The sequence below is a fragment of the Canis lupus genome, chromosome 14 (genome assembly GCF_003254725.2).
Source record: "Canis lupus dingo isolate Sandy chromosome 14, ASM325472v2, whole genome shotgun sequence".
Classification (NCBI taxonomy): domain Eukaryota; kingdom Metazoa; phylum Chordata; class Mammalia; order Carnivora; family Canidae; genus Canis; species Canis lupus.
In genome coordinates, this window is record NC_064256.1 from 25726112 (window position 1) to 25750636 (window position 24525).

Sequence of the window (24525 nt, forward strand, 5' to 3'; positions counted from 1 at the left end):
ATTATGTTTTCGGTAGTAACTTAAGCTAGCAACGTCCCTTTGTGTAAAGTGTGCTAGGAGGAACTCCTTAAGAAACGAAAACCTGGAGCAAGCCTGGGCTTCCCACGGGTTTGGCGGGGGGAGCCTCGGGCGCGGGTGGGAAGAGCCGCTCAGCCCGGGAGAGCTCTCTGCGGCCGCTCCTCGGCTCCGCTCGGCTCCCGCTCGGCTCCCGCTCGGCTCCCGCTCGGCTCCCGCTCGGCTCCGCTCGGCTCCCGCTCGGCTCCCGCTCGGCTCCCGCTCGGCTCCTCCCGCCGGAGCGACCGAGGGCGGCGGCGAGTCCGGCGCACGCGCGCACGCGCTCACGCCCCTTGCTGTTCTCACGGCCGCGCTCTACCTTGTGTTTTCACTTCCTTCTCCTCAGAGCTGTATCCGGGTCGTTGCTTTCTCTATTGTCTCAGGCAAACGGCCTCGGACTTTGCAAATTCTGGGTCTTTCGTGGCTTCGGGTGCAGGCTAATAAAGTTTTTCTTTCTTTTATTTATTTATTTATTATTATTATTTTTTTTTCTAACAGTTTTAACGAAGGACACTAACTCCCCAGGGCTGCCGGGGCCTGGGGGCGCCTCTGGCAGGGGAGCGCCGTGGGAAGGGGCGCGAGCGGCCGGGGCCGGTTCGGCGAGGATTAGGGGGCGGGGTGGGGGGGCGGGAGGGGGTCTCAAGGCTGCGGTAGACTCGCCCGGGTCCGGTCGGCGGCGCCGCCGATTTTAAGTAGCATCTTTGGATCGGTTTCCGCGGTTTCAGCCCCGACCTCAGCGCTGCCTGGGCTCTCGCAGCCTCTCCCTAGGTGTCCTCCAAACGACCACCTCACGGATTCCTTAGTAAGTGTGTCGGAGGCCTCCGCCGGGAGAAAGGTGCATTTCAGCCCTTGTGGAAGCCGGGGCCTGTGGGAGCAGGGGAGGGGGGAGGGGGGCGCAGGGCTCTGCTGGGAGCCGGACCTTCCGTGGGCGCTTCCCTTCCTCAGTCCGCAGGAACGAGCAAGGCTGCTTCTATTTCCTGGGCTCCGCGTTTTCTTTCCTGTGGACTGTCCCCGCGTCCAAGTGAGGGATCGTGAACGAGTGGCAGGAACCCGACAGGATGTTACGGGGCGGGGGGGGGGGGGTCACCTTAGATGTTGGCCGCCCTGGTGTCGCCTTTGCCACGCCCCAGCCCCGACCCAGCCCCGACCCAGCGGCTGCTGGCCAGCCCGCCCCAAGCTCCCCGCACCTCTTGCTGAGAACTGAATTAGACAAAGATTCCCTGCACGAGGTCATCTGCCCCCCCCCCCCCCCCCCAGCATCACGGCTGTCCTCTGTGCTGGGCGTGATGAGTAATGACGATGTAATGTTTTTCTCTTAACAGTGGATCGCAGCTCCAAGAGGAGGCAGGTGAAGCCTTTGGCAGCTTCTCTGCTAGAAGCTCTCGATTATGATAGTTCAGATGACAGTGATTTTAAAGTGGGAGATGCCTCAGGTAAATGTTTCCTTTTCTTCTTCCCTTTTCCCAGCTTTCTGGAAGTTGGGCTTATTTTCAGACTTTTTTTTTTTTTTAAATGGGTTTTGATGAAAATGCCAATTGAAAAAGTTAAAGCACATACACTTCCTTTAGTCTGTCCATTTGATTTCCCACATTTCCCCAAGATCCTTTCACTAGTGATCTCTAAGATCACTAGATCCCATCATTGCTTCTGTTTATATGGATTCTCCGATAATTAGCAGGCAGAAAAGAACTTCTACTACAGATACCAAAGCGTTTTCTCTACCTCCTCAAAGATCTATTGATGCTTACTTTATGGATAGAGGGGAAAAAATAGGTATCTCGAAGTCATTTAATATCCTGAGGGTAATGTGAGCTATGAACAGCTCATAAGCAGGCTTCTTTATTCAGATCACTTGGCATTCTCTGAGGGGAGTTTTGCCTTTTTGCCTATTATTAGCATCCTTACCAGAATAAAATTGCCCAGAGCAATAAGTTATACTTTGTGGTATGTGTTGGACTTTGTGGATTGGGCCTCTCAAAAATCTCTAAAGTACAAAGATAGATGTTTGCTCATTTTATTTTGTGATTTTTAAAAGCAATACACTTATTTTAAAAGCTCATATGTTTACATTGTACAAGGTTGGGAAACAGAAAAATATGGTTTTCCATGGTATCTTCCGTCTATTGTACTTCATATATATAGATATACATATATGTATAATTTTAATTGGAGGAATCTGAGAAATGCATACAAATTGTGTTTAAATATTTTATGTGAAAAATACTAATACATGAACTATAAAATTACTTAGAATTTTGTCCCTTTCTGATGGAAATTTAAATAAAAAGAGAAATTAAAGCCTTTTCAGTTTCATCCCTTTAATAATGTTAAAGTATTCATTCCTCCAGAGAGTTTTCTATGTTTAGTCATCATATAGCTCTCCTTTCCTCTGGTTTTTCTTTTTTTTTTTTCTTTTTTTTTAAACTCCTGTTAGAGATGGTAGGTGATGAAATTAGGTTGTGTTGTTTCTGTTATTAGTTTAAATAGTATCAACAAGTAGAATTTGCATGGTGATTTACTGAGAACTTTTTATTTCCATAATCTCATTTAACTTTTATAATAGCTTAGTGAAGGAGATAATATTTTACAGATAACAGGGGACTCGGTTTAAAGAACTTGCATGAAGTCACTTAGGCCATAATGGATGTGATCCATGTCTTTTGACTCCAAAATTTAACGATCTTTTTGCTGCTTAGATCCTAAAAGTAAATTGATGTAATCTTAAACTGAAACTACTTGGTTGTTGTGACTAATGAGGTCACTCCCAACAATCAAAAGTTAAGTTTATCTTGATTAATCGTCTTTTAACCTTTGCTTCTCAGCTGCTTTCTCTCCTGTTTAGTCAATTCACTGATGTTTGGTACTTCCAAAGAAAGGAAAGAAAGGGAAAGGAAAGGAGGTAAAATCCAAAACTATTTAAGTTCTCTTGGTGAGAATCTTGGTAGTTAATATTTTGGTGAGAATGTGGTTTTGGTCAAGATTAACTGTGGCAAGTTTTTGGGTTTCAGAAGTTATGACTTATTTGAATACCTATTATGCAAAACTCAGACTAAGTATTCCATATTTTTTTCTTCTGTGACAATAAATCTAACTTTGTAGATTTTTTTTCTTTTTATTGAGATGTAGTCATTCACAGGTATCACTTCTCTTTACAAAGGTCAAAGCTTCTAATGATGCAAACTGCTTTCTCAAGATAATTTTTGGTATGAAGCTAAGTAGAAATTCCTGATTTTATTAAATCTTAATCAGAGTTAATGGGAATTATCAGTTATATGTGAAAACTGACAGGATGAGTTTTGTTATGCTGATAATTTTTAAAGAAATCTCTCCAAAGTACTAAAAAATGCATACCTTCTATTCTCTCTTGTCATCATATCTAATCTGTTCTATTTGTAATTTACTTCCTTGGCCCCTGTGCAGTTCTTGTTATGCTACTATAAAGGAGATTATAGTAGAAAATGATTTTGTTTAAAATAGTAGAAATTGAATCCTATTTTCCCTTCTTGGTTAAGATTCATTGGTGTCCCCCATGGTTAACATGGTGGCTTACTCTTGATTACCTAGTGTTTCCTGTTTGAATCCTTTCTTTGCCTGAGGTAATTGGACTCTTACAGGAGATAAAACAGACTTATCACTGGTTTTCAGTCATGTCAGAGTTGTGGAATCCCAACCCTACATATGAATAGATTAAACTGGAGGTGGAGAAATGGCAGTAGCTGTATCATCAGTCTGATCAAAGCCTCTTTCAAAACTGTCTAAAGATGACTTCTTGAGTGAACTACTAACTCCTTTAGAACTTGATGTTAAAATGATTAGATTGGTTGGCCTTAATTTGTAACAGTTTTGTGCATCACTTCTCTTCATTTTGAGATTAGAAATTATGACTACAAAGCTTCCTATTTCTGTTTGTCTTTAAGAACATAGATAATTCTGAGAGATTATATTCAACACATTTGCAGATAAACATAATTTTATTCATGTGTTTCTCAGGTAATAGAAAAAGGTAAATATTGCTCAAAAAATGACCTGTCAGTAAAATTTTCAAGTGATCATTGATGGTTAATAACTATAAGCCTCTGCCTTTAGAAGAATATAAACTGAAAATAGATCTTTTCTTTTATCTTTAATGTGAAATTAATTAAATTTCTCATTTTTTGATTGTGGACATGGTATAACCATATTAGAATTGTGGTGATAACCACCAGAAGAACCGTATTTGGAAATGTTAAATTGAACCACATGAAATTACCAATTTAAGATTATTGGCAGTTTCTTTGGCAGTTTCATCGTTTGATCTAGTTAAAGTGGTTATATTTGAGATTTGGTCCTAGAATTGGGGTTAGATTACATTTAGTTATCTGATATATAAGTGGAATATTTTTCAAGATGAGTGCATGTATTGCTTTTATTAAATAAGACAAAATAGCAGTGCTGTGTCCCCTCTAACCTGCTGGCCAAAGTAAGATGATTAACTTTAGATCTTGAGTCTTAGTTTAGATAGGCCAGATTGCTAGAAAATTAACTAGAAGAGTCAGGATGAGACTTTGGTAGTATTTTGTACTTAAATTCACAAAGAGATGTGATAATATTGGAAAAATTAAATTAACAATACAAGGCATGATTGATTATTTGTGTAGTTCAAGTCAAGGAATAGTCACTTTAGACTGGATTTATCTAGAACATTTCATTGAGGAGGTAAGTTGAACTAGGAACTAAAAAAGAAGCAATCTAGGTGAGGGAAACATTAAGTTTAGAAGTGTAGGGGCTGGTAAATATCATTTATATTTGGGAATCAGGAATGAGTAAAAGAATAAAAGAGATTCTCCTGGGCAAGTATAATGAGGTCAGGTTAAGGCCTTATATTGCTAGACCAGGGTTTCCCAATCTTGGCACTATTGGCATTTGGTGTTCTATAATTCTTTGTATTGGAGGCTTGTCCTGTTTACTGTACAATGTGTAGCAACATCTGTTTTCTACTTACTAAATGCCATTAGCATCTTCCCTTTCTGTCCCCCACCATGGCAACCATTCGTTGTCTAGACATTGCCAATGTTCTCTGTGGGACAGAATTCAAAATTGTTCTTACTTGAGAATCACTGATCTGGATTCATTCAGAAAATGATAAATGACACAGTTGGAACTAGAGATGAGGAGTAGAGGATAAGTTGTGTTGATTGATTAGCTTTTTTAAAAAGAGAAAATACAGGATTAGTCAAAAATGGCCGCAAAGTGATAACTGAAGAAACCAGTAGATTGGTGATCTCTTATGTATTGTGTATATTTATAAATACTGATTACTATTGTACCAGATCAATGAAAAGAATAGTTAATTAAGGCCGGTGAACAAAGGTGATCCTTTACGTTGCAAAGCTAAAATAAAACTGAATTAAATCATACCAATTTTATTGTTTAATATTTATGAGGAAAACTTAAGCATTGAAAATTGTGAAGGAATTCTTAAAGATTATTTTTTTAATTCTGTATTGATAAAAAATTCCTTAAATTCTGTTAGTTGAAATAGCTATTGCTTGGAGAGATTTTGATATATTGTATATTTGAGAAAAGTTACCTTTTATTTAACTGAATAGAAAGGAGGGATTTCAATTTTAAAGGTTTTTTTTTCTTCTGAAAAAAATTTTATTGTAGTTAGAATTACTTCTTTTTTTTTTTTCTAGAATTCTCTTTTAATGCTAAGAAGTGTCTGACTTATTTAAAGTATTTGACTTCTTTCTCTAGTCTATTACTACCTTTTTTTAAAAAAAAGATTTAAGAGTACTGGACTTAGAACATGATACAGAGTCATTGTTTGAATTTGTAATAGACATTTTTCTTTGCAGCCTACAAAAATAGAATTATAGACAGCAAAAGACTCTGAGTTTTTCATTGTAATTTTTGTCAAGCTATGCTTGTACCTAATATTGTTTATTTCCATTCTTCAAGTGCATATATACCAAAAGAAATGATGACTAATCAGATGAAGAAGTTATTTTTCAGAAATCAAGGACAGATAAAATTTGATATATTCCTGATGCCTGCAGTTGGAGTATGGATAATGTATTATATTTGGAGAATGAAGGGTTGGGTAAGCTACTAGGATTTGGATTTGTGGAAAAATCTCAGATTCATCTAATAATAAAATTAACAGATGTAAAGCATTTGAATCTTTTTTCTTTTCAAATTGCTTTCTATCCAGACATGATTACAAAATAAAAACAATCAGGGTATCAATTTCCCCATGCTTTTTTTTTTAAAAAAAGATTTATTTATTTTTTTTTTTTTGAGAGAGAGTGCTTGTGTATGAATCAGAGGAGGGGCAGAGGGAGAGGGAGAGAAAATATCAAGTAGACTCCCCACTGAGGGCAGAGTCCTATTTGGGCTCGATTTCATGATCCATGAGATCATGAACTGAGCCTAAATCACCAGTTGATTACTTAACTGACTGAGCCACCCAGGCAACCCCCTTCATATTTTTAAAAATAATTGGCTTTGGCAACAGCAACGAAAACAAAAATCATAAAAATGCTTAACATTACGTAGAATTTACCAAGTAATAGCAAAGTTGGATTGGTCTCAGTTTTGATTAGGTACCCACATTTGTGCCCCAGTTAATCTTGCTTTTGTATCTACTGTTGTTTTTATTGGTAAAAATTATTAGGAATACTTTTTAGGTACTTTAAAAAACTATCTCTCTTAATTTTGGCCATCTCTTTTAATTATGGCATTGCTTGCAGAATGTTTCAATCTTCTGTAGTCAGTATGCACAGAGACTGTTTTTTGCCTTAGAAGTGTTTGGTCACCTTGGCTTGCTATTTTTAAAATTCTTATCTAAAAATGTCTATTATTATTATTATTATTTATTATATTACCAGAAATAGTTTCTTGGTAGGTTGGATTTAATTATGAATGGTATTTTTAAAAATCATAATTTTCTTAATGGTTTGTAGAACTATTGGACTGAAAAGAAGTACCTAGTTGTGGGTGATAGTGAATTCACACTCTTTGAAATTCAAGAAGCATACAAATCCAAATGTGTTTCCTGAGTTTGGTACCTACTTGTTTGATGGTAAAACCTAACTGGAAATGATAGTTTATTTGTAGTGTTTCCTTATCATACTTGTAAATATTTATACTTCTCACTGCAGACATGTGTTTGAGTATAGTGCCTTAGACCTCACTGGAAATTTTAGTGTAATATATTGTGTATGCACCATGCTACCCTTCTAAAATCTGAAAAAAATCAAAATTCTGAAAGCTATCTGGCTCTAGAAGTTTCAAGTAAGGGATTGTTGACCTATATGATATTGCTGGTGTCCTATCTAAGATGTGTGGGATTAGAGTGTTTTTTCATAGCAATTTTGAATAAGCTGTGGGTCCCTTCATGATAATCTTGAGATTGATAATTATTTTATAGGGCCAGTCAATATCTATTGTATGTTAATTTTAATTTTTATTTTTTTGTGATTTGACTTGGAGGATTTTTTTTTTTTTTTAATCAGCCATTTGTAAAGGATTTCTAGGACATTTTGGATAACCAGATACTAATTACAACTTTCTTTACTTTTTTTTTTTCTTTTAACTTTATTTATTTTTAATGTCCATTGAATTATAGCGGCTAAGGCTGGTTGAATTAACAGAAATTAAAATGGTGTGGGAACACAGACTTTTTCTCACCATTTTAATATTACCCTTTTCTTAATTATGGGCCCAAAAAATGTATCACCCTACAGATTTTATTATTATTATTTTTTCCTACAGATTTTACTATAAGTGTTGGCTGTGACCTGTGACTAGTTGTTTCTTACTTCTTCCAGCTCCCCTTCTATTTTTCTCCTCCCCTTTATTTCAGGTTTTAGATTTTTATTTATTTGATTAGGTGTAAAGAGGATCAGAAAGCTGCTGAATAGTGTTGGGCCAAGATGGCCTGGGCTGCCTGACGCAGGAATGGGAAAAACTTGCTAGAAAGCTTGTAATTCTGGACAAACTCTTTACTATTCTAAGCCTGTCTTTTTAGCGACTACTGTGGTTGCTCATTTCCAAGATGGATTAGTTTTTAAAAATAATTATTAATTTCTTTCATTCTAGGGGGCTGTCTTAATTACTACCTAGAAGTTTTGAAAGTTTAGGTGGCTCTTACTGATATGAACAGTATCCTTGTCAGCAGGAAAATTGGCAGCTGCTCTTGTAACTTCCATTTATTGTGCTACTGCTCCTGTTTCCTTTCACCTATGAACTTGGTACTCCTAAAATTGATTGGTATGTTAGGGATGTTGACTATCATAAATACCTGTGCTCATTTTTTTTTGGGTAAAGAGTGAAATAAATGAGACCAAGTTTTTTGGGGCCAGAATTTTCTTGTTCTGAATGTGACTCAATGCTTGTAAGTTAATTCAGTTTATGAATTGAAGATGCAAGAGAAGAAGAATTTGGTCTGTATTGTATCATTAAGTTAAAAAATCAGATGCCCAATTTCAAAAGAAGCACCTTTACTTTTAGAAAAAATAATTGCTTCTAGGATACCAAACATAGCATGAGCTATATGACACGAAATAGTACTCTTCCTTTTAAAGCATATTTTAATTTAGAGTTACATATATTCATCTTCATTAGTGTTCTACTGAATTAGAACCATTTTGCCAACTTCATTGATTTATTATTTAATCAGGTTGGGAATGTCTACCATTCTTTGACTTAAATTTGTTTATATTGTTTTGCAAGTTACTCACAAATTTTGGTGGTTTCATTTGTGTCAGCGTTGTGTGTGTGTGTGTGTATGTATATACATATGTGTGGTTTTTTTTTCTCATATTTTCAACAGATTCTGAAGGGAGTGGTAATGGAAGTGAAGATCCTTCAAAGGACAGTGGAGAAGGTTCCTGTAGTGACTCTGAAGAAAATATTTTAGAAGAAGAACTGAATGAAGATATTAAAGTAAAAGAAGAACAACTTAAAAATTCTGCAGAGGAAGAAATACTGTCATCAGAAAAACAGTTAATTAAAATGGAAAAGAAGGAGGAAGAAGATAATGGAGAAAGACCTAGAAAGAAAAAGGAGAAAGAAAAAGAGAAAGAAAAGGAGAAGGAGAAGGAGAGAGAAGATAAAGAAAAAGCAACAGTATCTGATAATGTGGCTGCTTCTGCTGCTTCCACCACACCAGCCACAAGTCCTCCTGGTGTTAACACATCTCCTTCAGTCCCCACTACAACAACCACTGCAGAGGAACAAGTAAGTGAGCCAAAAAAGTGGAACCTTCGTCGAAATCGACCACTTTTGGATTTTGTATCCATGGAAGAGCTGAATGATATGGATGACTATGACAGTGAAGATGACAATGATTGGCGACCTACTGTAGTAAAGAGAAAGGGACGATCTGCATCTCAGAAAGAAGGAAGTGATGGAGACAATGAGGATGATGAGGATGAAGGAAGTGGGAGTGATGAGGATGAGAATGATGAAGGCAATGATGAAGATCATAGCAGCCCTGCCAGTGAAGGGGGTTGCAAGAAGAAGAAGAGTAAAGTTCTTAGCAGAAACAGTGCTGATGATGAGGAACTGACCAATGATAGCCTGACACTATCTCAAAGCAAGAGTAATGAGGTAGATCAACCCAATTTTTATGATATCTGTCTGTCTGGGGAAAAGGGAATTCTTCTCTAAACCATTCTACTCGTTATATTAAGTAGCTTCCTTGAAATCCTATTTATAGACAGCTGTGGGAGTGAATGAGCACCCTAAGTGTAACATTTATTCATTTGGTCAACCAGCCTTTGTTGAGTATCTACTATTTGTCACCGTCCTCAAGGAGCTCACAATCACCGCCCTCAAGGAACTTACAGTCTTTATAATTAGAGAAATATTTTTATATCCAGAGACTAGGGTTATGATAGTTTTCCTTTTCCCTCTCTGTCCTCTCACCCCATTCTTCGTAGGACTGCTGAATGGTTCTGAGTGGATTATGAAAACAAAGGTCACCTTTATTTCAACTTAGGCATGTCCATATCCACATGAAAATTTAGACTTCTACTTTTTAGAGCAGGACAAAAACAGCTTAATGATTGCGTCAGACTTTTAGAGATTCATTTTAAGGTTAGTTCCTTTACCAGTTGTAGCACTCATCATCTAAATAGTCACCAAGTCTTTGCTTTAGATGTATGGGAGTAAATATGAACTATATGTTTACATATATTTAGTGAATAAGTTCTCTCTACAAAGAAATGAAAAAGAAAAATCAAACACTCCTATCATAAGACAAACATTTTTGTCCTAAAACTGCAGTAATGACTCAGTTCTTCCACTTGAAGTTCTACTACCGAAAGTTAGGTTTATCCTTTGGGCCCAAGATGCAACATTCAAGATTCTTCAGTCAAACACATTTGTGTCTCTTTGTCTGTGTGTTTATGTATATGTTTTTCTTCAAAAGCAAGATTGAGTTGTCATCTTACATGTAGATGTACCTGTTACATCAACATGTAGAACTATAATAATTAAGTCTGTTATTTCTGTTAATACATTTATTGTCACAAAATTCACTTCTTTAGCAAGCACTTATTTTTTGTTTTTTCATATCATCACAATAGGTTAAACCGGTAGATTTTCCTTCTGTGCTTTATTCTTTTACCTTCTACTTACAAGTTTTGCATAGCAATGATTACCTATTTTAAGTAAGTTTCATTTAAAAACTTGGTGATTTTTTACTTTCCAAAATAATAAGTAACAGGATATGAGGGGGCGTTATATGTTAGATTGATGAAGCAGCAGGTTGTATTTTAAATTATAAACATTGGTCAACTTCTAGGTTATCCACTTTCATATGAAGAATGTTGTCTGCCTCCAGTGCTATCCTAATTATTCTTTAGGTAATGGGAAATTGTCATTTGGAATATAATATAGTATTTATAATGCTGTAAAACAAATAGTTTCATATTCCCAGGAGCAATTTAGGGAAATAGAAATATGGAAAATTCAGTTGTTCATATTTGATTGAGGCTTGTATCCAGCTTATTTTATAGTATTTAATACTCAGTCTGTCTACTGAATAAATTTACCTGTTGGTAGCATTATCTTCTTCATTTTTATTAGCCTGACATTCACAAAAGTAGGCTGGCTAATGATAGAGGCAGAGTTAGATCTCTGTTATGGTGTGGGGAATACCTACATATGTTTAGAGATTTGTCAGGTAAAATGTATACATTATCCATTTGTTAATAATGTGTAATGCGTACCATATTGCTTAAGAGGTTGTAGGCTGTCCTTTAAGTTGCATTGGAAGGTCACATGTGCTGTTTAGGTTTTTTATCCCACCAAAAGAGACTTTATTAAATAACGAGACTTCATATATTTATGTTAAGTCCCAAAGGAATGTGATTCCAGAGCATTTCTTGGAAATGGGTCTCCATAAAATTATCAAGAACTTTCTTCTTACAGTAACAAAACTTATTTCTCTGGTGTTAATTTATGTTAGTTTTCCTTTTGTTCTACCCTATGCAGAAATGTAGAAAAATTGATAGAAAGTTCATTTTACCTCAATAATTCTACCTGAAACCTTGCTAACTGTTTTTCTCTAAGACTAGTAATTTTTGATGATTCTACTTCTATGTAAGTGTCACTCAGATAACAAATTTTAATGAAAACTCTTTTATCTTTCTAAATTTCCTGTTCATATGCTCTTGATTTTGTAAAATAGATGACTAAAGGTAATTCTTGTTGCCTTATGGCTATTGTTTGTATCTTAATCTTGCTGGCTATTTTAGGTAGTGATACCTTGGCATCAAGGTATCAAGTATCTATTAGTTAATACAAATGTATTTGGTTATATTTAAAGTTTTACTTTCCTCTACTTTTACTTTATGTTTTCAAATACTACTTTGTAGTAGAGATAGCTGAAAGTGTGATTTTAGAAATACATAATTGAATTATATTTAGTTTATAAACAGCATACTTTCTTGGCTGTTATGTCAAGTGCTTTTGTAAGTAAATGGTGTTGGACGTCATGTAAGTGATATTCCAAAACTTTAATAATTTTGAAGTTTTTTAGGGAATTTGATTTTTCTTTTATTTGAACGGAGCTGGGGTCTTTTATTGACTTAACTATCAACTCTTTTTTTTTCCTGATAATTTATTTAGGGACAGTTGGGTGGCTCAGCAGTTGAGCATCTGCCTTCAGCCCAGGGTGTGACCCTGGAGTCCCGGGATCGAGTCCCACATCGGGCTCCCTGCATAGAGCCTGCCTCTACCTTTGCCTATATCTCTGCCTCTCTCTGTGTCATGAATAAAAAAAGAGTTTATTTATTATTTATTCATGAAAGAGAGAGAGGCAGAGACATAGGGAGAGGGAGAAGGAAGCTCCCTGTGGGCAGCCTGATTTGGGACTCGATCCCAGGAACTCCAGATCATGACCTGAGCCAAAGGCATCAGATGCTCAACTGCCAAGCTACCCAGGTGTCCCTTAACTATGGGCTCTTAATGGTCTTAACAGGACTATGCCATAGGCCTTGAAATACTCTAGAAGAGTGGTTTCTGAACTTTTTTGTCTCAGGACCACTTTACACTTTGAAAATTATTGAAGACCCTAATTACTATTTATGTGGGTTAAATTAAAACTCAGGAATTAAAAAATTAAGGCATACAGAAGCAACAAATTGTCGGATTGATGACCCCATCCCCTGTTATGTAGTTCTGGAAGAGTACATGATACATCCATGAGAGAGAGAGAGTGAAAAAGGCAAATAACCCTAGTATTTTGTATGAAAATAGCCTTTACCTTGTGGACCCTATGAAGCAGAGTCCCACAGACCATACCTTGAGAACTACTGTTCTACAACTGGAATTTGATAACCTTGCATTTTCTACATATGGGCACTTTACTTGGCCTATGGAATTATGAAATTTTTTGAATTTAGTGTGGTCTAAACAACCTCTTGGAATATGGTAATATGCCATTTTCAAACTTGATGCTTTTGAGATTAACTGATGTTACATTCATTTTTGGTTTTCTGAAATAAATCTTTTGGGGATGGGTGTAGCATTTTCAAAAAATGGTTCACATTTTCAGGACTTTGAAACTAGAGCTTTGGTTGAGGATTAATATTTAACAGAAAATTATATCAATAGAAATTTTCAGGCAGAAGTTTTTTGGTTTCTTTTCATAAAAGGCTCTCATGTTAAATGGATTAGATTGATGTTAAATGGATATGAAGAAATGGCAATTGTCATCTGATATTTGGTAATTAAAATTTATAAATTTATAAATAGCAACTTCTATTTATAAATAGCAACTTCTATTTGGGACTTCAGACTTATCAATGCTTTTTACACATTTCAAAATAAAACAGCTTAATATACATAAAAATACAGTTTGAAATATTGTACAAAAATTACTTCAGATTCTTGAGAATTTCACTTTCTCAAAACTTAGAGGAAGACCTATTGCTCAGATTTTTCAGTATACTAATTTTTTCTCATCATCAGAGCAATAAGGATTCTTTTAATTCTAGTTTTGAATGAAGTATTCAGGAATTCTCTTTTATTAAATACATATAAAACTTAGAATTTACCTTGTTGTATATATTATTTATTATCATCTGTGTGGAATACATAAACAAACAAGCAATAGACCCATGGAGAACACTGGACAATATTATCATTTGAGGTGTAACTTTAAACCCTAAGGAAAAGAGTGAAATAATTTACTATAAGTACTCATTGATTTATTATTATTATGCCCCATTCTTCTAGTTGCCATTCGATTACATTAAATTCTTCTATAATATTAAAGTTATATCCTAGGTAATACTCATGTGCCATTCAGAACCAACTTTCCCAATTTCTATTTATATGTAAAAACCATATTTTCAAATGATATATCTTTTGGTAAAAAGTTTAACTTAACTATTTTGTCCAAAAACTTAAAAAAATGATACACATCTTCAGAAATATGCTAATAAAAATTTGATAGTAAATTTGCTTTTATAGTTTGGTTATGTGTGCTCAAACCTGTGTTTGATGTATTAAAGACAATTTAGAGCACACTTTTTTAAGAGAATGTGTTAGTAAGACTTTCCCACTGAAGTATTATCCACAGTCATTGGGCAGGGTTCCAGTTCCCCCCATTTCTTTCTCTTTGCATTAGATTTCTGATAAGTGTCTCAAATGATGTGAATCAGAGGGCCAGAGCCAGCTGATTTTGTTTTCTCTGCCTCCAAATGATAATATGTATAGAGAGAAATTGGTATAGATATACAATTTAGACATTCACTGTTTTATCTGAGCAAAGTGGATAAACAGGAAAATGATGGAATTAGAGCTACCTATTAATGCTATTTTTTCTGATCCATAGAAATGTACTTGTTTCCCACAGGGGTAAACCTTTTTTCAAGGACTTATTAGTTGTAATTCCACCAGAGAAGTATTTTTTCTTTTTTTAATAATAAATTTATTTTTTATTGGTGTTCAGTTTGCCAACATACAGAATAACACCCAGTGCTCATCCCGTCAAGTGCCCCCCCTCAGTGCCCGTCACCCATTCACCCCCACCCCCCGCACCCCTCCCCTTCCGCCACCCCTAGTTTGTTTCCCAGAGTTAGGAGTCTTTATGTTCTGTCTCCCTCTCTAATATTTCCCACCCATTTCTTCTCCCTTCCCTTCTATTCCCCTTCACTATTATTTATATTCCCCAAATGAATGAGAACATATAATGTTTGTCCTTCTCCGATTGACTTATTTCACTCAGCATAATACCCTTCAGTTCCACCCACATTGAAGCAAATGGTGGGTATTTGTCATTTCTAATGGCTGAGTAATATTCCATTGTATACATAAACCACATCTTCTTTATCCATTCACCTTTCGATGGACACCGAGGCTCCTTCCACAGTTTGGCTATTTCCAGCAGAGAAGTATTGGCAGAACCCATTTTACATGAGTAGCCTGTCAGTTATCAAACTGGTTATTGGCTAGATCTTTTTCTAGTCTGAGGTGTTTTTTTTTTTTTTTTAAATTTTATTTTTAAACCCTAGATGTGGTATTTTGGGAAAAAAGTCTTTTTTGGACTTACCACAGGAAAATATTTAAAGTAGCAGTGCTCATTGAGGGTTACAACTTTTTTTTGGGGGGCGGGGGAGTCCAGGGGATTACTCAGTGTAATAAATGGGCAGCTCATACTCCTTTTCTTGAACCACCTACAATAATTACAAAAGGAGAAGGGGAATGAACATAATTACTGAGTACACGGTATGTCTCAGGAACATTTTTACCATACAATTATCTTGTTAATTTTCACACCAATCTCATCAGGTAGGTATTACTTTTGCCATCCCATTTTACAGATAAGAGAACTACAGCTTTGAGATTCAATAGTTATTAAATGAGAACTGAGAATGAAATCCAAGATCACTGATATGAAAATCTGGAGAGATTTTTGTTTTACTCAGTGTACCAATGTACTATAAAATGTGAGTTTTCTTTTTAGGAAGTTTTTACCTTTATTTACTACTCATTTTCAAAGCCTCCAAATTACTTTGGTTTTATAACAAAGAGTAGTAAAATAAATAAATGAAATCTACAATTTTTAAGTACTAGGATTCTCTAGAGCAAGGATACTGCCTCCTTCCTGACTTTGCATTTGTTTCTGATTTGTTTTACAGATTAGCTGTAAGTTTAGATGTATAACACAGAATTGAAAAAAAAATGTTATTGTGACATTCAAGTGTCATTTACAAATTGCTATGAAATGATGACTCTAAATGTTTCCTGTGGATATTGGTCTGTTTAAAAGAATATAAAAATATAAAAAACAGTGGTTAGTTTCCTAAATGAAAACATTTAGACTCAAGTGCTATCTTATATAATGTCCAATCTGATAATATGGTAAGAATTATTATATTGTTAACCATTTAAAGTTTAAATCTGTAATGTAGTTTAAATTAAAGCAAATTCTTTTCCTTCTTGAAATTGTATCTTTATATTTATCTATTATGTCTTTCTCTTTTTATAATTATCTCAGTATCCTTATTATCAGTTTATACTATGTACTTCTTGACATAAACTTAATAGAGTACTCATGCTTTTGCAACTAGACAACTTGGATCCTTTTTTAGATGGTTTTCTTTATTTTTCTTTTTTTTTTTTTTTTAACATTTATTTGTTCATGAGAGACAGAGACAGAGAGAGAGAGAGAGGCAGAGACACAGGCAGAGGGAGAAGCAGGCTCCATGCAGGAAGCCCAATGTGGGACTCGATCCCGTGACTCCGGGACCTTGTCCTGAGCCAAAGGCAGACGCTCAACTGCTAAGCCACCCAGGCGTCCCTTTAGATGGTTTTCTGTACCTGTTTATACAGCTATGCCTATTCAGGTTCTCTTGGATCTGTCATCCAGTAGTTTGATGACTCTGAAACTTCTGAATTCCTCAGCAGTTAAGTATAGAGTTTATAATTATGCCATCACATGCATATTTGCTTATATGTTATCTTGGATTGATTTTTTCTTGTTTAATATATGTGTGTCTTGTCTCTCTTCAGGCAGGATTATAGGCTTCCAAAGTGTAGAAACCATGTCTTACACTTTTTAAACCCATTGTAGGAGTAATAATTACTTGTAGCTTAATTTTTCCTTTCTCCTAGTTTAAGGGATCAGACTATAATCTGGAATGGCATAGCAGATGAAGAGTTGTTGGTTGCATGCTTGCTTTTTTATTTCTTAAAGGAGGGAGAATATGGGACTTGCAGAGAAAGTGAAAAATTGAGGGTATTTAGAGGATCATTTGACAAAGAAATGGACTTTTCAAATGTAGCATGCTTTGAAATTACTAAAAGAATGGAGAATGTAGCATAATTTTAGAAATGCATAAAATAACAATTTTAGTTATTAAAGTTATCTTTTAATTTAAATATGTGATTTTCTGATATATTTTGATATTAGGACTCGCTGATTCTTGAGAAGAGTCAAAACTGGAGTTCTCAAAAAATGGACCACATTCTGATTTGCTGTGTTTGTCTTGGAGATAATAGCGAGGATGCTGATGAAATAATTCAGTGTGACAATTGTGGCATTACAGTCCATGAAGGTAATTTTGCTCTGTTGTGTCTCCTTTTTGAAACAGCTAATTGACACTGAATTTAAATAAGTAAAATCAGCTCTTTTACATTTGTACTGTTCTAAGGTTCTTTTATAGTATTTCATGGTTTTTCAATTGAAGGTAGGACGTATTGAATCCTCAAAGTATCATGGGAATTATTTTTTGGATTATGTTAATTTAAAATGTGTTTTAAAATAACTTAAATAGAAATATTATTATCTGGAAATTACAGTATTTCTCTGAAGGTTAGTGTTATGATAGTTTCCTTCATGGCATTTATTTCTAGTTTTTAAATGAAATTTAGATATAGGAAGTAGTCTAGTATGTTAGTCTGGTAGGATATGTTATTTAAAATATATTTGAAGTGTAGTGATACAGTTTCTTCTTTCATGGTTATAATTTTTAATTTTAAACTAGAATATTCAGAGAGATTATCTTTTAAAAACCGAAATAGAAGCCACTATATTGAAAATATTTTTCCCAATTATATTTTTGAATCTTTTGGTTAGTTTATTTGCTTGTTTGTTTTTCCTCTTAAATTTTTTTTTTATTTTGACATAACTTCTGACTTACAGAAAAGTTATACGAGTACTACAAAGAAATCCCATATACTTTTACTCAGATTTCCCAAATGGTAACATTTTGCTGTTTTAATCTTCTCTCATATGACAGTTTTGTTTTCAACTCTGAGAATAAATTGTAGACATAACGTCCACCTCTGCCTCTATATACCTCAGTGTGTATTTCTTTCTTTCTTTTTCTTTCTTTCTTCTTTCTTCTTTCTTTCTTTCTTTTCTTTTTCTTCTTCTTTCTTTCTTTCTTTCTTTCTTTCTTTCTTTCTTTCTTTCTTTCTTTCTTTCTTTCCTTCCTTCCTTCCTTCCTTCCTTCCTTCCTTCCTTCCTTTCTTTCTTTCTTTCTCTTTCTTTCTTTCTTTCTTTCTTTCTTTCTTTCTTTCTTTCTTTCTTTCTTTCTTTCTTTCTTTCTTTCTTTTTCAACATTTATTTATTTATTTGTGAGAGAGCGAGAACACACAGAGAGAGGGAGAGGGAGAAGCAGACTCTCCACTGAGCAGGAGCCCGACACAGGGCTTAATCCTAGGACCCCAGGATCATGACCTGAGCCGAAGGCAGACTCTTAACTGACTAAGCCACCCAGGCACCCTACTGTGTATTTCTTAACAAGGGCATTTTCTTATGTAATCCTATAATTGTCGAAGTCAGGAACATAGCTTTGATTGAATTCTACTATTTAATCTACTGACTATATTCACATTTTGCCAATAATCCCTATAATATCCATTCTAGCAAAATAAAAATCCAGGATTATGCATTACATTCAATCATTATGTCTGTTTGGTCACCTTTGGTCTGGAACATTTCTTGAGTCCTTGTGTTTCATGCCTTTGGCACTTTTGAAGAATACAGGCCAGTTCATTTACAGAATGTCCTTAATACTAGTTTTTTTCTTATCCTTTCTCATGGTTAGATTTTGGTGACATGCTTTTGGCAGAAATGCCACAGAAGTTATGTTGTGTTTTCAGTGTATCATATAAAGAAGTACATAATATTTATTTTTCAAATTATTGGTGATATTACTTTGATCACTTGGTTGAGAGGGTATCTTCCAGGTTTCTCTATGATAAAGTTATTATTTCTTCCTGTCAGTTAATTTCTTCCTGTAGGGCCATGATTACCACAGAACAGTTTTTCTATGGCCTGGCCTCACCTGTTCTTTTCGTATTACAGCCCTTCTCCCAGATAGTTCTGGGAGTCTACTGGGCTTATGGGACCTGCAGGGCCTGTGCTTCTTTAGCCAATACCTTCTTGCCTTCATGTAAAGTGCCCTTCCTTGCTGCTAAGGCTCACTATGGAAATGTTTCCTATTACTGTTACTTATTCACTTACTTTTTTTAGTAGTGTTTGAGTACTCTCTATATGCTAGGCATTCTCTAGGTTTTAGGCAAGTAAAATAAGCAATGTAGAAATTGCTGACCTCATGAAGCTTAATACCTAGTAAGAGAGACAGTCAATGAAAAAATAAACAATAAACAAATATCAGGTGGTAGTCTGGACTATGAAGAAAAATAAAGCAGGACAAGGAGTATTGGAAATGCTGTGGATGGGGGCCGTTGAGTGGGTAGGTAGAAGTTTGTATTTACAAAAAGTGAAAAGGAAAATCCTCTCTAATAAGGTGATATTCTGAAGGATATAAGGAAGCAAGTTAACGCAACTCTTTGGGGAAAGAGAACCCCTGGAGGAAGGAGTAGCAAGTGTCAAGATCTTGAGTGGGAACATGGTTGGAGTGTTTATTTAATGGCAGGGACTGAGTGAGCAAGCTGGTGAGTGGTGGGGGTAGAGATGGGAGGAAACCGGATAAGGCCTTGCAGGTCATAGATTTTTAGATTTGACTCTGATGGATATGGGAAGACCTATGAGTTTTGGGCAGAGGATTAATACGGTTTGATTTGTTTGGGAAGGGTCACTCTGCTGGGTTGGGAGTAGACTAAAGTGGGTCTAAGTTGGGAATCAGGGAGACCATTTAGGAGACCATTGCAATGATGCAAGAGAGGAATAAGTTTTGAGGTAGATAATAAAAGTTTGGCATTAAACTGTCTGGAATTTAGGTAAAGTGTTGGGACTAGAGATAAAAATTTGAGACTCATCAGCCTGTAGATGCTATTTAAAGTGTGAAACTGCATGTGCTATCTAATAGAGAGTAATAAAGTGGTTCTAGCACTTCAGAGGAGATGAAAAACACATGGCCAAAGGGATAGGAGGAGAACTGAAGAGTAATGACCCAGAGGCTAAGTAAGGAAAATGTTTTCAGAGACAGTGAGTAACTGTCAAATTCTATTTCTAGAATCAGATGAAGACCTGTATCATGTGGCCAGTTATTCTAATGCAGTGATAGACTCCCAAGTACCCTGCCAGGCAAGCCATCCCAAAGCTTGTAGAAGAAAAGGTTCATGGACAAAATGCTTATATTACATGATTTGTTAAATAAGTGGGAAATACTTGGAAAGAAGCAAGGGGAAAAATACAAGATTAGTTAACATCCTTATGATAGAGTACAAGTTGGTGGAAGGATCACCTGAATCCTGAGGTACACAGAGTTTGTATTTTATGTCCTACCCCTCTCTGCCTTTTTTGCCTTTCCTGCTGGACAGTACCCTGTCCAAATACACTCTGTCTTGGACAGATCCAGGGACAAGTATGCCTGGTTACAGCTTTAGTTATTCAGTTAACCTACAGAATAGCTATGGGTTTTGTGTTTCTTAGGCTGTGGACACATGGAGCCAGAATAGGTATCATTGATGGGGGGCCATAATGAAGCCCCATGAATACTGTGTTCTTCACATCTCATGTACATTTAGTATATCCTGATTCTTCTGTATCTTCAGTATATGTAGTAACTAGGTGCCTCAAGAATGTTAAATGTTTCTTGGTCTTTCTGCCCTTTTCTTTTTTGTCCTTGTTTTATACACACGTGCTTTACTTACTTTTTATCTGTATGTGTGACTTTCATTGATCTCATTTTGTTTTTCTGAGGCAGAAATGAATATTCTCAAGCAGAACAAAACTGTTATAATTGAAAGTTTACCACTGAATTAATAACATGAACATCATTGGTTATCTTCAAGAGACTTCCAAGTGGGAATAGCAGAAGGAAAATGAAGATAGTGACTAAATGCAATTCCTACAAAGAGTTTTTATATAAAGAGAAGAAACAAGATGGGACCTTAGCTAAAGGGATGTGGAGTTGGGTGGGTTTATTTCTTCTTAGTTTAGATGCTGTGTTAATTAACCTTTACTGTGTAACAAACTACCCACAATTTGTCAGTGTAATGGCAAACATATTTTACTTCACACAATTTCTAATGGTCAAGGATCTTCTGGGAGTGGAGAGTTGGGTGATTCTGGTTGAGGATCTCTCATGAAGTTGCAGTCAAAGCTGTTGGCCTGAACTGTAGTCATTTCAAGGCTTGACTGGGGCTGGAGGATCTGCTTCCAACCTTGCTTACGTGATTATTGGTAGGCTTCCCTTCTTTGGTGGCTCTTGTCTGGAGACCTCAGTTCCTTATCATGTTGGTCCTGAGTGCTCTCGTGATAGGACAGCTGGCTTCAAAATGAGTGATCAGAGTGAGAAAGGGTTAGAAGCAATTCTATGAAAGAGCTAGGGTCTTTTGTAACCCTATTTTGGAAATAGATGCTATAATTTCTGGATTTTGTTCACACAAACCAACCCTACTTAAATGTAGGAAGGCACGTTCGGAGACTGTTAATATGAGGGCACTAATCATTGGGGGCCATCTTAGAGGCTGCCTATCACAGATGCAGAGATTATATAGTATGTTAGTGCACTAGTGGAAAGGGAAGTGACCAGTGGAAAGGGAAAGTTGACAATTGATAAAACGTGAGAACAGGAAGCAGTGGCTGGAGCAAGGGCTTTAAGTACAAGGCTAGAGGGGATGGGATCCAGCACCAAATGAAGAGATTAAATAAATATGAGGAGCCATAGTAATTGGAGAGGAAAGGATATATGGATACAGATGTAGGTAGGTTGTTAGATGTGGTGGTCAGAGCATGGGTAACTTATTTTTTGAGTGCTTCTTGTTTTCTCAGTGAAATGAGAAGCAAAGTCATTAGCAGAGAGTGGAGGTCGGGGAGATGTTAGAGATTTGGGAAGAGAGGTTGGTATAAAAGTTATTTGGGAGAATAAAAACTAGGGAAATATTGGCATATTACTTACTGTATATGTCTGTAAATATATATATATTTTATTGATAGTATAAAGGACCACTGGTGATTAGTGGTAATGCATATAAACAGACCAGTCAGCATGGCTGTATGTCTGTCTCTGTTCTTTTTTTTCCTTCAGGCATGGTTCAGCTTCTTTGGAGTAGGTGCAGAATAGATGAACATCAAAAGCAGCTGCTGTGCTGCTGATAATGTGTGTTGATCACAGATGTGATCACAAATGTGTTACCAGTGCTTATGTCCATAAATGTCATTGCTGATGTGTGATGCAGGCAAGACCAGTACTGTTAATGTTGTTGACTTCTCATCATGCTAAGAGCACTATCCCTGCTTCATAGGTCATTGGTTTGACCATGGATGTTTTTTTTTTTAAGGCAAGCACAGTGGTTTTAAGAAAATGAATTGGTTTCTAGCATTTAAAAACTGGGAGATTTTATTTTATACATTTTGGATTTCAAACTTCTCTTAAAGTGCTGGCAGCAGTAGTTTTTTCTCTGAGGACAACAATCTGCTGGAGTTGAATAGAGTGCCCCCTGCTGGTAAGGCCTACAGTTTCTTTTTTACCACAATCCTCTTCCAAATCGCCCGTTTTTGTCAGTTGTCTTTTCCCGGGAGGTATTTGAATGTATAGTTCCCATCTGTTTTGAGGGTGCTGTCTCTTGGTTCTGGTACTCAGACTACCAAGGCCTTGTAGTCTCACAGCTGTAGTAGTAAAGCAATTATTTTTCTAAATGCCTGCCTTTAAGACTCAGCCCTGAGTCCACTGGGGACCAGTACCATGTACAATTCATAATGTCTTATTGTCTTTGATTCAGACTTTTGCACCTTGGATTCTTAGTACTATTCTTTCCCAAGAGATTCTTTGTTTAAACAAATGTAGATTTCTGGAAGGGCATCCCACTAGTACCCTTGACATGCCTGGAGCTATTAAAATTAAAGATTCCTCATGGGACCTGTGCTGCACCCTGAGATGAACAGCCTAAGTAATGGCAAATCTACTTTTTTTTTTTTTTTTTTTTTTTTTAGAAACAGCCAGAAAGTCTTTCTGCATCAAGGTAGACAAATAAGGTGATCAAGCTGAGTGGTAATTCCATTAGGTCAAAAGCAAGTTGTATCTGTAAAGTCATGTAGCATATTTTCTTGCATAATTCTTTTAACTGGCTCTGATGGCAGTTCAAGTTCCAAATGTTTTTGAGCATTTGCTAATGATTGCTCATTTTTCTTCTAAAACTGACTCATTAGAATCGGAGACCTATTTTTGTTATAGAAGAAAAGGGAAGACAGGAAAGGAAAATTAATATTCCTGAGTTTGAAGCTTTTTGAGTTTTTTGAGAGGTAGCTAATATGTGAAATAAATAAATAAGGAAATTGGTAAGTGGGGAAACTGAATAGTTTTCTACATCTTTAGGTGAATCTTTATATATTGGGGTATAATTGCTTTGTTAGTAGTATTGTAAATTCTGTGAACTTTATATAAATTTAAAGTTAAGGTGTAAAATTATAAATAAAAAGTAAAACAAATCTTGAGAGTTTTTTTTAAAATTATGTTATAACTTTTCCCCTTAGTTTAATTTCCCATTTCCTTTTTTTTTATTTATTTACTTATTAGAGCTCAAGCGGGGGGTTAGGGGCAGAGGCAGAGGAAGAAGGAGAAGCAAACTCCCTGCTCAGCGGGGAGCCAGATGTGGGGCTTGAACCCAGGACCCTGAGATCATTGTTTAGCTGACTAAGCCACCCAGGGACCCCTCCCATTTCCTTTGTTAATCTTGGAGTTTCTGTTGTGTAATTGTGATTATATAATTCTCTTTTCTTGGTTTCTTAATAGAGTTTGAACTAGTAGATTGAAAAATTCCTAGTTTTGGTGATTTTTAGTTACCTGTTTTGGTTTAGGGGAAAAGTGCTATTTTTTAAAAAAAATTCTATTTATTTATTTGCGAGAACAAGCTGGCACATGTGCACAAGTGGGGGGTGGGGGGGCAAAGGGAGAAGGGAAAGCTGACTGCTCTATCCCAGACTCAGAGATTATTACCTGAACTAAAGGCAGATACTTAACTGACTGAGCCACCCAGAGGCCCAAAGGGAAGAAGTGTTATTAAATGTTAATGTATTTTTTGTAAATACATTACTAAAATATATTTTTCTTTTTTAACTTAATTTCCTGTAGGTTATTTTTGTCTGCCTAGTCTAAAAGATTCCTTTACCAGGTATCATTGAGTAGTATGTTTGAGAAGGTGTTGTTTTGATATGGATATACTCCTGACTCTCCATTTAAGTTTTTTGGGGTAATACTTGAGTAGTATCAGCAAGAAATTACATTGATTGATAGATCTGTGAAGAATTTTTCATCTTCCATTAGCTTTCTATCAATTGAGTCTACCAATATGAAAATAAAAACAAAAATAAAAAACTCTGCTTAATATTCTTTGGTTAAATGATTGATTTTCTCTTCTAAGGAAGAGTAATGATTATAATTCTTAGTATAATAGTGTGTAGTCTAGTCAACATACATATTTTCTGATCACTTTCGGGTCATCACACTGTTGTCAGCCCATGTTAATTAGAGCCTGGGTTGAAAAAAAATAATACCATGTGGCTCAGTCCAGATAATTTAGTTTTTTTTTTTTTTTTTTCAAGATTTTATTTAT

The 24525-nt window shown here is 35.9% G+C and overlaps 1 protein-coding gene across 9 annotated transcripts in view; it reads left to right on the forward strand.

Moving 5' to 3' along the window:
• The first annotated feature begins 354 nt into the window (after positions 1 to 354).
• The window catches only part of PHF14 (PHD finger protein 14), a 233057-nt gene continuing 208886 nt past the window's right edge, over positions 355 to 24525 (forward strand). For all 9 annotated transcript variants that reach the window (XR_007401929.1, XR_007401930.1, XR_007401931.1 and 6 more), the window contains exons 1-4: positions 355 to 856; positions 1377 to 1487; positions 8870 to 9648; positions 16967 to 17111. Coding sequence is in view for 4 of the 9 variants with exons in the window: in XM_049093413.1 (XP_048949370.1) it covers position 856; positions 1377 to 1487; positions 8870 to 9648; positions 16967 to 17111 (1036 nt within the window). In the remaining 5 variants the exon portion in view is untranslated. The remainder of the gene's footprint in view (positions 857 to 1376; positions 1488 to 8869; positions 9649 to 16966; positions 17112 to 24525) is intronic.